General features: G+C 45.9%; 1 protein-coding gene across 2 annotated transcripts in view; it reads left to right on the top strand.

The window, feature by feature from the left end:
- The window catches only part of CNNM1 (cyclin and CBS domain divalent metal cation transport mediator 1), a 67,984-nt gene that overhangs the window by 49,950 nt on the left and 3,285 nt on the right, over window positions 1-14,749 (top strand). For both annotated transcript variants that reach the window (XM_050805707.1, XM_050805708.1), the window contains 4 exons: window positions 915-1,078; window positions 11,558-11,741; window positions 11,890-12,039; window positions 14,021-14,122. In XM_050805707.1, coding sequence (XP_050661664.1) covers window positions 915-1,078; window positions 11,558-11,741; window positions 11,890-12,039; window positions 14,021-14,122 — 600 coding nt within the window. The remainder of the gene's footprint in view (window positions 1-914; window positions 1,079-11,557; window positions 11,742-11,889; window positions 12,040-14,020; window positions 14,123-14,749) is intronic.

Here is a 14,749-nt window from a genome sequence, read left to right on the forward strand (position 1 = left end):
CATCTATATGGGGCAAGGAGTTCTCAGGGCCAAAGGGAGGTGCTGAGCCAAAGCCTGTGTCCTCCCTTCTAAACCACATTTCAGATATCCAGAATCCTGGAATCCCCACCCAAACAGTCCTAGGGGACCAGGGGTCCAGAAGCCCTAGGGGCAGGGCTGGCTATCCACCCACAGCTCTGTTTTCTGGCATGGTTGCTACGAACATTTGTCAAGGAAGAGGATAAGCCTGTTTTTACCATTTATTAATGTAACTTCTAACTTAAAAATATTTATCCTTGTGGTTTGTGGGCTTCCGTTTGTCCCAGGCCCTGCCAATGTGGGAGCAGGCCTGACTTCTTCCCACTATAATGTAAGGCCACATGAAGATTGGTTGCCTGTGCTGTGACAGATGGTTTTGAGGGCAAACCCAAGGCCTTGGCCTTTCTAAAATAAGTTTTGTGATTGGAGTTGATGTAAAATACCTCACCATGGTAGAGGGGCTCATGGTCTAGGGTAGCAAGCCACGCTTATAGTACCGACATCATCTCGTGCAGGGTCCTTGTGCACCTAATCTGAAGACAAGAACCAAGGAAGATGTGAACCACCCATCCCCCGTCTGGGGGAAACAGATGCTCCAGCTCCTCACTGGGAGAGGTTGTGGGGAGCAGCCCGAGTGGAAGGGAGCCATGAGTTTGTCTTAGGCATTTGTTCCTCAAAGGAATAAACATCAACAAAGCAGCTCAGCAGCTTCCCAGGCTCTGATGGGAAGGGTGAGCCCCGTCACCACCACCCAGTGTTACCATTGCCTGAAAGTTGTATGGGACCTCAGTAAACAACATCTGTCTCCCCCTCCTTCCCTGTCTCCCTCCCTCCCTTCCACTTCTTCCTCCCCACCCATCCCTCCTTGTCTTTTCTCCATCTCTCACCATCTGCAGTAAACCGGTCCCCTTCTCGCTGCAGTGGGTTGAATCGCTCTGAGTCTCCAAACCGAGAGCGCAGTGACTTTGGGGGCAGCAACACACAGTTGTACAGCAGCAACAACAACCTCTACACGCCTGACTACTCAGTCCACATCCTCAGCGATGTGCAGTTTGTGAAGGTAACTCTCCCAGGAAGGTTATCCTCTCCCTCCCAGTGGGCAGCATTGGCTGGGTGACCGGGACAAGAAGACTTCCCCTGTGTTCCAGTACACTGCTGGGTGGTAACTGCTACTGGCTGTATAAAGGCTGTTTTCAGTCAGCTTTAGGACTGTTCATTATTTGTCACTCTTTTGACATCTCCTGGCCCCCTTTTATCAGGAAATGAGGCACAAAGCAATAGGTTAGCTTGTCTGACACAAGTTGCTGCCAGAATCATTTCCTTTGGATCCCCTACCATTGGCATCAGTTTGATTTTATTCATTGGTTTTTCTAAGATAAGATTTTTCTAAGATAAGTTTGCAGGTGATGAATAAACCAAGTGATGTATAGAAGAAACCATGCTATACATCTGCCTGTCTGTTGGTTAAAAAGAAGGAACCATGCTATACTTTTACATATGATAATATATTTTTATACCTTAAAGTCTAAAATACAACTTGACCTGTGTGTTAACTGAAAATCTTTTGTAGTCACTAATAGGACTGCTTGAAAATTACTAAGCTATTTGAAGAGAACCATGTGCAATTGCCCAGGAGAGAGGTAGCAAGGCTCATGGCCTCATAATTAAAGAGGAGGGGAGCTGTTTCTTCATACCCCTCACTGGGATTGGCATTGCACAGGAGCCTTTAACATTTTCCCCTTTTCTTGTTTCCGTAGGTGTTTTTTCTTGTTGTTTTGGTTTTTTTTTGGTTTTGTTTTTTTTTTGACAGAATCTTGCTCTGTTGCCCAGGCTGGAGTGCAGTGACATGATCTCGGCCCACTGCAACCTCCCGCTCCGTGGTTTAAGCAATTCTCCTGCCTCAGCCTCCCAAGTAGCTGGGACTACAAATGCCCGCCACCATGCCCAGCTAATTTTTGTATTTTTAGTAGAGACAGGGTTTCACCATGTTGATCAGGTTGGTCTCTATCTCTTGACTTCATGATCCGCCCGCCTCAGCCTCCCAAAGTGCTGGGATTACAGGTGTGAGCCACCGCGCCCAGCCTGCTTTGTTTCCTAGTATTCTGCAAACCATTACAAACTTTGGCCTGAGATCTAGCTAGAGCCCCGTTTATCCCAGGCCAACAAAACACCCAGTGAGTTCACTTGGTAGCTGTTGTACCAGTTGCAGGCTGGGTCATGAGAGGTGCACTGAAATCACTAGGGTGTAAGAAGGTCCTTCTTTCCAGAACACACGCCTTGATTATTTGGAGAGGGGTGTGTGCTGGCTGGTTTTCTGTGTTTCAGGACTTTGTGGACAGCCCTGAGTTAAAACTGATATCAGCCTATAAAAGTAACCTTGAAAAGTAACCATGGAATGTTTCCAGAGGGAGGAATAGAACCTGGGGGATCGGGTGAGACAATAACTATTTTTTGCAGTAAACTGTGCAAGGCACTTTACTGAGTCCTTTGTCTGAATTATCCATTTAATCTCACAGTCACCCTATGAGGTAGGTGTTGCTGTCATTCCCATTTTCTAGATGAAGAGTTGCGGTTTGAGGAGTATAAGGTCACATGGCTAGTAAATGGCACAGCCAAGCTTCAAAGTTGGGTCTTTCTGCCTCCAGAATCCAAGCCCTAAAGTCAGTGGGCTTTAGAGTGAGTGATAGGACATCGGAGCTAAAGGAACCCAGGGAAGTGCCTTTACGAGCTGACTGGGCAATGCTCATGGGTGCATATGACTGTGGACACTTAAGTCTAATGTGACAAGGAAGTTAAACCTTAGAAAACCATAGCCCACAATTCTGCTTCTCATAGCTTCCAGCCCTGAATTTTTCTCATTGCTAATGCAGACCTTCCCCAGAAGGGGAGGTAGGGAAAAAAGTGGGAAAAGAAGAACTCTAATATGTTAAGTCTGGTTGGTTGTCGTGTTGGACATGTGATCTGTGAGGAAAGAAATGGAAAGTCATAATATGAGTACGTGATTCAACAAATATTTAATGGAGGCCTGCTGTGTTCTTGGCACTGTTGAGATACTGTGGTGAAGACAGCAAGCTGCTGCCTTTCGGGAGCTTACAGGCTAATGGGGGAGAAAGACGATAACCATACACATAACCTAGGTAATTTCAGGTAGTAATAAGGGCTGTGAAGGGAATAAAGAGGTCATTGGGATCAGTGATTGGGCAGAGAAGGCAAGGAGACTGCTCTTGAAATGGTTATCAGATAGGCTGAGGAAGGACAACTTTGCTGAGACTTGAAAGGGGAGGGGGAGAATGTTCAAGATAGAAACAACAGAGGCTGGAAAGAGTTTGGTAGTTTAAAGCTCTGAGTGCCGGCCCACGGTGTGCAAAGGCAGAGGCTCCATGAGAATGTAACATCAGAGGTGGACACCTGGAATCTTTAGGCCAGAGTAAGGAATTTGGATTCTATTTTAAGTGTGGTGGGATTTTTATTTTGTCTATTTATTTTATTATTTATTTTGTAGAGACAGGGCTCTAACTCCAAACTCTTGGCCTCCAGCAATCCTCCCACCTCAGCCTCCCAAAGTGATGTGATTACAGGCATGAGCCATGGCACTCAGCCAGAATTTTTATGTTTGTTTCTCTTTTCATTTATGTTAGTCCATTTTGGCCACTGTAACAAATGACCATGAACTGTGTGGCTTGAACAGATATTTATTTCTCACCATTCTGGAGGCTGGGGAGTCCAAGGTGCCCACAGATTCAGCATTTGATGAAGGCTCACTACCTAGTTTTCAGATTACCTCTCATTGTATTCTCTCATGGTGGAGAGCAAAGAAAGGAAGTAAACTCTCTCCTTTTTTTTTTTTTTAAATTGAGACAGGGTCTCACCATGTTGACCAGGCTGGTCTTAAACTCTTGGCCTCAAGTGATACTCCCACCTTGGCCTCCCAAAGTGCTGGCAAGCTCTCTTCTCATAAGGGCACTAATCCCATTCATGAGGAATTCACCCTTATATCCTAATCACCTCCCAGAGGCCCCACCTGCTAATACCACCACATTGGGGTTAGGGTTTCAACATATGAATATTGAAGGGACACAAACATTCAGTCCATAACCGTTCATATCAGAAGTTGAGAAAATCAGTATGAAGATTTGGTTTGCTGCTTGGAGTAGAAAAGTGAAGGAGATTTTGAAGAGTCATGTTCAATGGGCAAAACATCATTAGGCTTTACAGATTGGACAGTACTTTCAGGTGATGGATTTGGCAGCTCCTCAGGGGAATGTGCTAAGATGATTACCTAGCATTAAGTTTGTAAGGATTTTCTTAAAACTTGCCGATGGGCTGGGCATGGTGGCTCACGCCTGTAATCCCAGCACTTTGGGAGGCCGAGGTGGGTGGATCACCTGATGTCAGGAGTTCATGACCAGCCTGGCCAACATGGCAAAACCCCATCTCTACTAAAAATACAAAAATTAGCCAGGCATGTTGGCAGGCATCTGTAATCCCAGCTACTCGGGAGGCGGAGGCAGGAGAATCACTTGATCCTGGGAAGCAGAGATGGCAGTGAGCCAAGATCGCGCCACTATACTCCAGCCTGGGCGACAGAGGGAGACTCTGTCTCAAAAACAAAAACAAAAACAAAACTTGCCAATGATCTCATATCTCCAACCCTAGAACATAAGGAAAAGGAACATTCTGCAAATCACAAGGAACATAAAAGTCTGTTTCCTAATGTGAGATAGTGGCAGTGTTGAGAATGCCAAATCCCAGGTCAATTCTCGGGTGTGTCTGTCCTTTTTGTCCAAACAGAAGACTTTGCTGTGATCAGTGCAGCTGAGCAGCACAGAACTTGGTCTTTCTTTCCATCTGGATATTTTGAAGTTAAGACTAAATTTCAAAAGTAGAGAAGTTGAGAGGAAAGTGGAAACCAATTAAGTGTTATTCAACTGGGCGTAGTGGCTCACACCTGTAATCCCAGCACTTTGGGAAGCTGAGGTAGGCAGATCACCTGAGGTTAGGAGTTTCAGACCAGCCTGGCCAACATGGTGAAACCCTGTCTCTACTAAAAATACAAGAAAAAATAGCCAGGCGTGGTGGTGGACATCTGTAATCTCAGCTGTTCAGGAGGCTGAGGCAGGAGAATCGCTTCAACCCAGGACACGGAGGTTGTAGTGAGCCGAGGTGACGCCAATGTACTCCACCTGAGTGACAAGAGTGAGAGTCTGTCTTCAAAAAAAAAAAAGTGTTATTCAAAAACCTCTTTAGGCCAGGCACAGTGGCTCACACCTGTAATCCCAGCACTTTGGGAGGCTGAGGCAGGGAGATCACTTGAGGTCAGGAGTTGAAGAGCAGCCTGGTCAACATGGCGAAACCCCATCTCTACTAAAAATATAAAAATTACCCAGGCATGGTGGCGGGCACCTGTAATCCCAGCCACTCGGGAGGCTGAGGCAGGATGATTGCTTGAACCCGGGAGGCAGAGGTTGCGGTGAGCCAAGATCGGCGCCATTGCACTCCAACCTGGGCAACAAGAGCGAAACTCCGTCTCAAAAAAAAAACTTTGATTAAAATGGGTAGTTCTCCAAAAAGGAATTCTGTGAGTTCAAACTCTTAACACAAGTGTCTTTTTTGTCTTGATTTTCTCTTTTCTTTTTTTTAATGTAAAATTCTACCTTAGATTAACATTGAAAATTACCTCCTCGATTGATTAGACTGTGTTAGGGATGTTATTTAGGCTGCTCATTTATCTACCTCCCTCACCCGTCTCTCCCCGTTTCCTTTTGTTGTTACTGTGTTTTTTAACATGAGAGTTTGTGGGGAAGCTAAAGAGAAGACTGCAATATAAGTGTTTTCACAGGTCAAAGTCCCTGTGGTTGGCTGCTGGAAGGTTTTGCAAGGGCTTTTTATATCCAGCAGACTGAAGGTCCAGGAGTAATTGAACTTCAAGATAAGCTACAAAATGGGATAGAAAGGTGCATCTAATAGTTATCTGGGAAAGGTGTTAAACAAAGCCATGATTAATAGTAGTTAATAAGTTATGAAGGTACCAAAGAATTCTTATGAAGGTTTTTTGAAATGTGTTCTATGTCATCATTAAGCTAAGAATACTTGGCAGATGTCTTACAGTCTGGACTGCATAACCTTGACCAAGATTCCTCATCACCATCTGGTGGCCAAATCCCTAGATTGCAGCATTGTGTCTTCAGGGAGGAATACACCACTTGAAAGTGAAAACAGAACATCATACCATGACAGGAGGCCAGGTGCAGTGGCTCACACCTGTAATCCCACCACTTTGGGAGGCTGAGACAGGAGAATCACTTGAGGCCAGGAGTGTGAGACCAGCCTGGGCAACTAAGTGAGACCCCATCTCAACAAAAATAAATTTTTAAATTAGCCAGGCATGGTGGCATGCACTTGCAGTCCCAGCCACTCGGGAGGCTGAGGCAGGAAGATTGCTTAAACCCAGGAGTGTAAGGTTACAGTGAGCTGTGATCATGCCACTGCACTCCAGCCTGCGCAAGAGAGCAAGACCCTGTCTCTAAAATAAAATGACAAGAGACATCACATTAGCCTAAAGGTTAACTTCCGGACACCTTGGCTGCTAAGTCAAAATGTCCAGAAAGGCACCCTTGCTTTTTGCTAGTTTCAGAATAAACAGACCTCCGCTTCCTTTGTAGCTTAGTAGGTGCTTGGATTCTAAACTGGCCACTCTATAAGAGAACACAATTTGAGCTAAAGCTGTTGCTAATAAATGGTTATATCTACTGCAGTGAAGAGGAAACAAAAACATGGCGTCTGTTGAAAAGTGGCTTGATTCCCTCAATCAGCTAATCAATAAGTATTTGTTAAGCACTAACAATGGTTCTGGGTGCCATGAGCTATACTATAGAAATATAAATCTAATAAAAATATATTCTCTGCCTTATAAGTAGATTAAGACCTAGTTAGAGAGAGGAAGCTTAAGGTAAGTTAAATAATAGTGACCAATGCAGGGTACTATCTAATTCATTACAAAATTATGTGGATTTTTTTTTTTTTTTTTTTTTTTTGATGGAGTCTCTCTCTGTCCCCCAGGCTGGAGTGCAGTGGCACAATCTTGGCTCACTGCAACCTCTGCCTCCTGGTTTCAAGTGATTCTCCTGCCTCAGCCTCCTGAGTAGTCAGGATTACAGGCATGCGCCACCATGCCTGGCTAATTTTTGTATTTTTAGTAGAGACAGGGTTTCACCATGTTGGTCAGGCTGATCTCGAACTCCTGACCTCGTGATCCACCTGCCTCGGCCTCCCAAAGTGCTGGGATTACAGGCGTGAGCCACTGTCTGGAATTTTTTAAGCACTAATTGGCTGGACAATGTACTTTAGGAATTTGGAAAGAACAAGAGGAGAGTTAAGGCAATGCCATGCAAAGGGACACCCTTAAACACGTATGGAAGGCAAGTAGACATGGTGCATTCAAGGGACTGGGTAGAGAGAGGAGCTGGGCGGGACCAGTGGTTCTGTCCTGGTGAGTAGTGGGAGTGCTGCTGGCCCTGCGAGGCCAGGTCATGGAAACTGGGCACAGCCGTTCAGGCAGTCCACTAAACCTTCAGCATCCAGTACAGTAGCCAGTAGCCATGTATAAATACAGCCATTTAGTACATGTGGCTGTTCAACGCATGAAGTGTGACTTTTTCAAACTGATGTGCTATAAGTGCAAAATACACATTGTATTTCAAGACCAGTACAAAAAAGAATGTAAAATTCCTCACTAATCACTTTATACTAATCACATGATGATGGGAAATTATTTTGGATATATTGGGTTAAATGAAATATGTTATTAAAATTAACTTTACCTGTTTTTACTTTGTAAAATGTGACCACTAGAAAACTTTGAATTACCCGTGGGACTCACGTTATATTTCTCTTCAGCAGTATTATGCTAGATTAAAAGAAGTTGTCGTAAGTTGTTGAACAAGGGGAAGGAACTGACAAGAAGTGATACCCGAACCTAGAAATGCCTCTGGAAGAAGCAGAGCAGAGTTGGATACATTGACAGTTTGTCAACTATTTCTTTTAAGGCAACACATTGACATGGCAGGAGTTCATGATTTTTAAAAAATTTTTTTTTAAAAATGGAGCTGTGTGAAAGCAAGGCTGTTAAGGCCGTGAGTCACATAGATGATTTAGCCATTGGGTGGTACCTTTCCTTTTATATAAACACCCACCAACAGTGCAGACGCTCTCCAGCCCGTGCCCCTCCCCACTCTCACTGCCGTATACTGCTGTGCTTCTTCCCACTAATGGCAGACCCTGGCTGTGGCTGTCTGAATCTTCTCTTTAGCATCACTGACAAGTGGTGGTTTAATATCTGTGTGAATGCCTCCAATGATGAGGAACTCAGTACCTTACAAGGAATTGTGTCCCATTCACTCAGTATTGTTACCAAAACTACTTTCTTCCCATCCTTTTCTCCCTGACAATGCTTAAAGAGAGGGTTAGAGTTCCTGGATCCTTGATACCGGGTAATAAGAGGGGCCTATCATTGTTTTTTTAAAACATGGTGGCTCATACCTGTAATCCCAGCACTTTGGGAGGCCAAGGAGGGTGATGTCACCTGAGGTCGGGAGTTCAAAATCAGCCTGACCAATATGGTGAAACCCTGTATCTACTAAAAGTACAAAAAAATAAGCTGAGCGTCGTGGTGTGCACCTATAGTCCCATCTACTCAGGAGGCTGAAACAGGAGAATTGCTTGATTCTGGGAGGCAGAAGTTGCACCACTGCACTCCAGCCTGGGCAAGACAGAGCAAGACTCCATCTCAAAAAAAAATTTTTTTAAAAAGACTGGTACAACTCACTGAAGATAAAATCTGGGCAGAACTTTTCCAAAAATAAATTAGTTGAATAATATAGAGCATTTTGCAGCAACAGTCATTCCCAAGAGACTTCCAGCTTGGGGGATGCAGCCAATCTACCAACTCAGAGGGGCCCTGAGCCAGCAAATCCATTTCAAAGCCTACTGAAACAGCCCCTTCCTTCTCTCTTCCTCCTCTCCTTTCTTCACTCACTGTCCCTTTCCTTCTGTCCCCCTTCTCCACTGTCCATACTTGGAATTGCCTTCCTTCCCCTACTTTCCCTTTTGCTTTATTTTCTTGATTAAGGATTTATTTTTCCAAGACCTAGTCTTGCTTTCACAGCATCTCCAGTCACACTGACTCTGGGGGCAGAGGGGACACTGCTCCTTGCCCCACCTCCACCCTGTGTGCCATGGGCAATTTAGACATAATGAGATGGTAAGCTTGACAGTTGTCTTTGAAATGTATGCCCGTTATAAAGTCAAATGGTGAGACATGCATGTGGGCATGTTTTAAACAACCATTCCTAACAGTTTTGTATAATAGATTCACTCATGTTATCTCATTATCTCTGGGCCTCTTTTATAAGATCAGAGAGGTTAACAATGTGGCCAGTGTATTCATTTGCCCATTGGCTGATTAAAAATGTATATATATTTGGCCAAGGTCTCCCAGCTTGAAAGTGGCAAAATTGGGACTTGAACTTTAGTTCTTGGCAGTATGTTTCCTGCCATATTTCTTAGGTGAAGGGACATTTGTCCTTTGACTAAAGTAGAAGCCAAATCTAAATAACTAAAGAACCCAAATAGAGTAAGATCAACTGCTTTACTGGGCTTACCGAGTGTCATTTAGGGAATTTTCCCGTCCTTTGGTGTTAGAGCCAAATTTCCTCATCTTTGGGGGAAATTTTGGAACCTGACTTCTCACTTCCCAACAGAGGGAGTGGCAAAAGTCAGGTGTTCTCAACAAGCACATTGAATCGATTGAAGACTTTGGATAAATGCTAAGTGGAGACCTGTGGTTCCACGCCATAGAGCAAAGAACATACCATTTTGACCTAAAAAATATCAAAGCCAGTTGTTAACACTTTGCTGCTTTGTCCTTTAAAATCCTTCAGAGAAAAAAACCAAAACCTGAGTAGTACCTGTATCTGATTTTAACTAGGTCTTAAGTCAGCAGTTCTCAAAGTGTGATCTCCAGACTAGCAGCACCAGGAACACAGGAACTTGCTAAAAATGCAAATTCTCAGTCTCCACCCCAGACCTAGCAAATGAGAAACTCAGAGTTAAACCCAACAATCTTGTTTTAACAAGTCCTTCAGATAATTCTGATGCTGAGGTTTGAGAATCACTGATTTAAACCATCAATAGAAAACTCTATTTGCCCACCTGAATGGGCAGAAGTATGATTAGAAGCCTGGAATCTCTGTATATGTGTGTCCCATATGCTCTGCAAAAAGGCATGCATTCTTAACTGGTGTTTTATGATTAGATTAGTTGTGCTTAGAATTTGCTTGGTTCTCTTGCAAAATATCCTGAAGTTTGTTGAAGAAAGGATTGATCGTGTCCAGTAAAATAATGGGTCTTGTGAGTAGTTGACAAGGAGCCACTGTTGAGACCTTACCAGATACAAAGCCAACTTCAAGCCTACTCTCTGTCACAGTGTGTAAGCCTCAACCATCCCCCTCCTACTGCCAGCAGAAATCTTTCCTGTTTCAACATGTGATACCAATTCTGCCCCAAAGGAAAGAGAAGGCAAAATGAGCAGAATTTGTTCGTTCTCTAGCGCTAATGCAGTGAAGGGGGGATGAAAACGCTTAAGGAGATGCTATGATTGGGAAGGATATTATGCCACATACCATTTCCATTCTTCTCCCAGTGCCAGCCACTGATGAGCAGTTTCACATCCCTGTACAGGGTGGCACACTACCTAGTCTGTTTTCACTGCTAGCAAGGATTCACAGTGCCTGTCTGTGTTGTATACCCAGAGAACAGGGGTGACCGAGACACCTTCCTGCCTTTTAGAAGAGACATTTGATCTATATTTTTCCTGCCTGGAATCATGGAGACTCCTGTCTGGTCTGGCTGCAGCCTGACCCTCCAGATGCCTTCACTTGTGGCTGACGTTTGACACAGCAGGAAAATCACAAGTCTGACTCCTGTGATTTGAGGAGACAGCTGGGAGACCTCCCTGCTGTGGTCCCTGCCAACATAGGAGCATGACCCTACATCCAGGGATGGGCTTAGTCCAAATCAGAAATGCCTGTGTTCTCTCAGGCCCTAGCCTCCAGCTTCCCAACACTGAGACCTGGGGCATGAGAGCTTCGCTGCTGGAGTCCTACCTTATTCTCACCAAGTCACCCCCGACTGACCCTTTGGGCCTTTGGCAATAGTATAAATGTGTGTTTTAAACTTCTCCATGGACAACCACCTGGCTCTCTGAAGATGCCCTCCATCCTCTCCAGCGTCTCAGAAGGTTTGGTTCTTCCAGGTGCCAATAAAAAGGAACAGTGGGAGCTGGTGGCAGACCAGCAAAGGGCCCCTCACTGTCCCTGCTGGACTGCTACAGCGTGGGTAAGGCCCCCGTTGGTGGATCTCAGGCCTCAGAGGCCGAGGGTTCCAAGCACCCCAGCGAGGCTGCCCCCGAGCCTGGGAAGGCTGGCTGCATCCAGGAGGGCTCTGCCTAGCTGCTCCTAAGCTCCTGCCCTCTTCCTTCCAGATCACACGGCAGCAGTATCAGAACGCACTCACTGCCTGCCACATGGACAGCTCACCTCAGTCCCCTGACATGGAGGCCTTCACAGATGGGGATTCCACCAAGGCCCCCACAACCCGGGGCACACCCCAGACCCCTAAGGATGACCCCGCCATCACGCTCCTGAACAACAGGAACAGCCTGCCGTGTAAGTCAGCTGGGCAGACGGGCAGGCCGGGCTGGTGTGGGGTGAGGACGACCCTGCCTTCCTCTTCTAGCCCTGCCCAGGGCTCACACCACCTGAGCCCTGGGTCTTCTCCAAAGCAGAGAGGTGATGCACGTGCTGTCCTCCCCAGGCAGCCGCTCAGATGGGCTGAGAAGCCCCGGCGAGGTAGTGTACCTGAGGATGGAGGAGCTGGCCTTCACCCAGGAAGAAATGACTGACTTCGAGGAGCACAGCACACAGCAGCTCACACTGTCTCCGGTAGCCGTTCCCACGACAGCAGGTCAGGGAGGCCGACTGGGCCTAGCAGAACAAGGGGGATCATCGCCTTTGGGTACTGGGATGGCCCGGGGAAAGCTGGCTGAGGGGAGCCCTGGGACCGCAGCCCCTGCATTAAACCTCCAACCTCCTTACACAGCCAGGGAAAGGAAACATTTACTGAGCACCTACCATGCATCAGGCCCTGTCTGATTCATTCTCCCAGGAAAACTGTGTAGGGCAGTATTAGGAGTTGGGTTTCTGCCTGGATTCAGACCCTGGCTCCTTCATTTAGGAGTTACGCAATTTTAGGCAAGTTATTAAACCTAAGACTCAGTTTTTTTTGTCTGAATAGATAAGTATCCTTATGTTAATAGGTATAAATTATGACAGCTATCTTATAAAATAGCTTTGAGCATAAATGAGATAATGTACATAAAAGGCATATCACAGTGTTCAGTACCATGCTTTATAAATGTTACGTAGCTATTATTAGGCCTACCTCACAGATTAGGAAACTGATTAGGAAACATTCTAACTAGCTGTGGCTTTGACCAAAGGTGTAGTCTATAGACTTTTCCTGAAGTCTCGGATCATATCACCTCCGAGACGCTGAACACTGCTGCCTTGACAGTGGTGTTGCTCTGAGCGCCCAGGGTCCCAGCAGTCCTGAGAAGCTTCTGTGTTTGCCTCTCTAAGATGTACTTCCCCAAGCTTTCAGTAGCCCCCTAAGCCTGCACCCAAGCCAGTAGTTCCCCTGCCAGACCTACTCCAATCCATAGTATAAGACTCCTCAAGTCCAGAGCAACAACCTGAAAAAGTGCTCAAAGATTTTTAAAGTTGGCCTGGCACGGTGGCTCGTGCCTGTAATCCCACACTTTGGGAGGCCCAGGCAGGCAGATCACCTAAGGTCAGGGGTTCGAGACCAGGCTGACCAACATGGTGAAATCCCGTCTCTACTAAAAACACAAAAATTAGCCGGGCATGGTGGCGGACGCCTGTAATCCCAACTACTCAGGAGGCTGAGGCAGGAGAATCGCTTGAACCTGGGAGGCGGAGGTTGCAGTGAGCCGAGATGGCACCACTGCACTCCAGCCTGGGCGACAGAGCGGACTCTGTCTCAAAAAAAAAAAATTTAAAGTCAACAAGACAATATGCTTGAACTTGTGGCTGACCCACAAAATCTGAGACATACATGGTCACTGTTCCAGGACCTGAATTTAGAACTGATGTTCTTTTTCTGCCCTCAACACCAAATCTAGTAGCTAAAGCACACAGCAAGAAAATGTAACAAACGAGTAAGAACGAAGGTGATGGAGTAGTCTTGGAGATCATCTAGTCCACCCTCGTCCTGCGACACATGAGGACCCTGGAGGCCTAGAGAGGGGAAACAACTTGCTCAAGTCCAAAAACTGCATCATTAGCAGGCTCAGCCTCATGGCTTCAGTGCAGTGCAGTTTCCAGCACACCACTCTGCCTTCTGTTTAGGTTTTTATTTGCATTGGTGGTAAGGCTTGGCCCCCTTCTGGGCTCTCAGGTTCTGTAATTCTTTGAACTCCCATTGAGTCCTGCGGGAGAAGACAGGGACATTGTTGTTGAACCCTGTGGCTTTCTGGGGTTTGTGCAAATAGACCAAGGAGACCTCCACCTGTCCTCACGTGTGCTTTTAGTCTGGCAAATAGACTGGATGGAGAACACGTTGTTCTCTAACCCCTCTCTCTTGCCAAAAAGTGTTTGAGGAGAGGGAATGATTTCTGACTTTGCATGGATCGTTGCATTCCTGCTCCTGTTCTCCATCTTTTTGTTCCTTTTGTGGCACTAAAATGCCTCTTGCTAACTAATGACACCCAGCACTTTCCTGGGCATCCCTGCCTTATTACACCACCCTCGCTTTGGCTCACGTCTTAAACTTCACCTGCTGAGGGATGTCACTCAGAATCACCCTGTCTTGATGCCTGAGTGTGTAGGTTGAGACAACTTGAGTTCTCTCTTCTTTCCTTTCTCAGCATCAGATAGCGAATGTTGTAACATCAACCTGGATACAGAGACCAGCCCCTGCAGTAGCGATTTTGAGGAAAACGTGGGCAAGAAGCTGCTGAGAACCTTGAGTGAGTAGCTAGTTCTTCACCCAGATGAAAGCCACCCTGCTGATGGTTAGTAGGAAAAACATGTTAGCATCTTCCTCCTGAGGGAGGAGCCAGGGACTCCTCTTAGAAACCCTAATGAAGTACAATTGTGGAAATCCGCAAAAGGGATTGGGCCAGCACTGCACCCTTGATAGTTTTGGGATCTGTCCCATTCAGTTGTTTTCCTCTAGGACAGGAGACTGCACACCATGCCCACAGGTCAATTCTGACCTCCCTCCTTTACTGGTTTTTGTAAGTAAGGACTTACTGGATCACAGACAGATCCATTTGTTATCTATGGCAACAATGTCAGAGATAAGTAATTGTGACAGAGACCATATGGCCCACAGGCCTCTAATATTTACTGTCTGGTTCTTTAAAGAATTAGTGTCCAGGAGACTCAATAGAAAGAGAGCAATATCCTCCACACACGGAAGTCAATGGTGGAGAGAACAAGGTGAAGATATGCCTTCCTAAAAACAGACCTGGGAACAGATTGCTCTCTCATCCTTGAGGACAACTATGTAATTATGACCACCTGCCCCACTGCAGAAAGGAGGTTGCTTCAGAGCTAGAGAATGCAGGTCCCTGGAAATAGCTCCCAGCTAC

Source organism: Macaca thibetana, chromosome 9, assembly GCF_024542745.1.
Source record: "Macaca thibetana thibetana isolate TM-01 chromosome 9, ASM2454274v1, whole genome shotgun sequence".
Taxonomy (NCBI): domain Eukaryota; kingdom Metazoa; phylum Chordata; class Mammalia; order Primates; family Cercopithecidae; genus Macaca; species Macaca thibetana.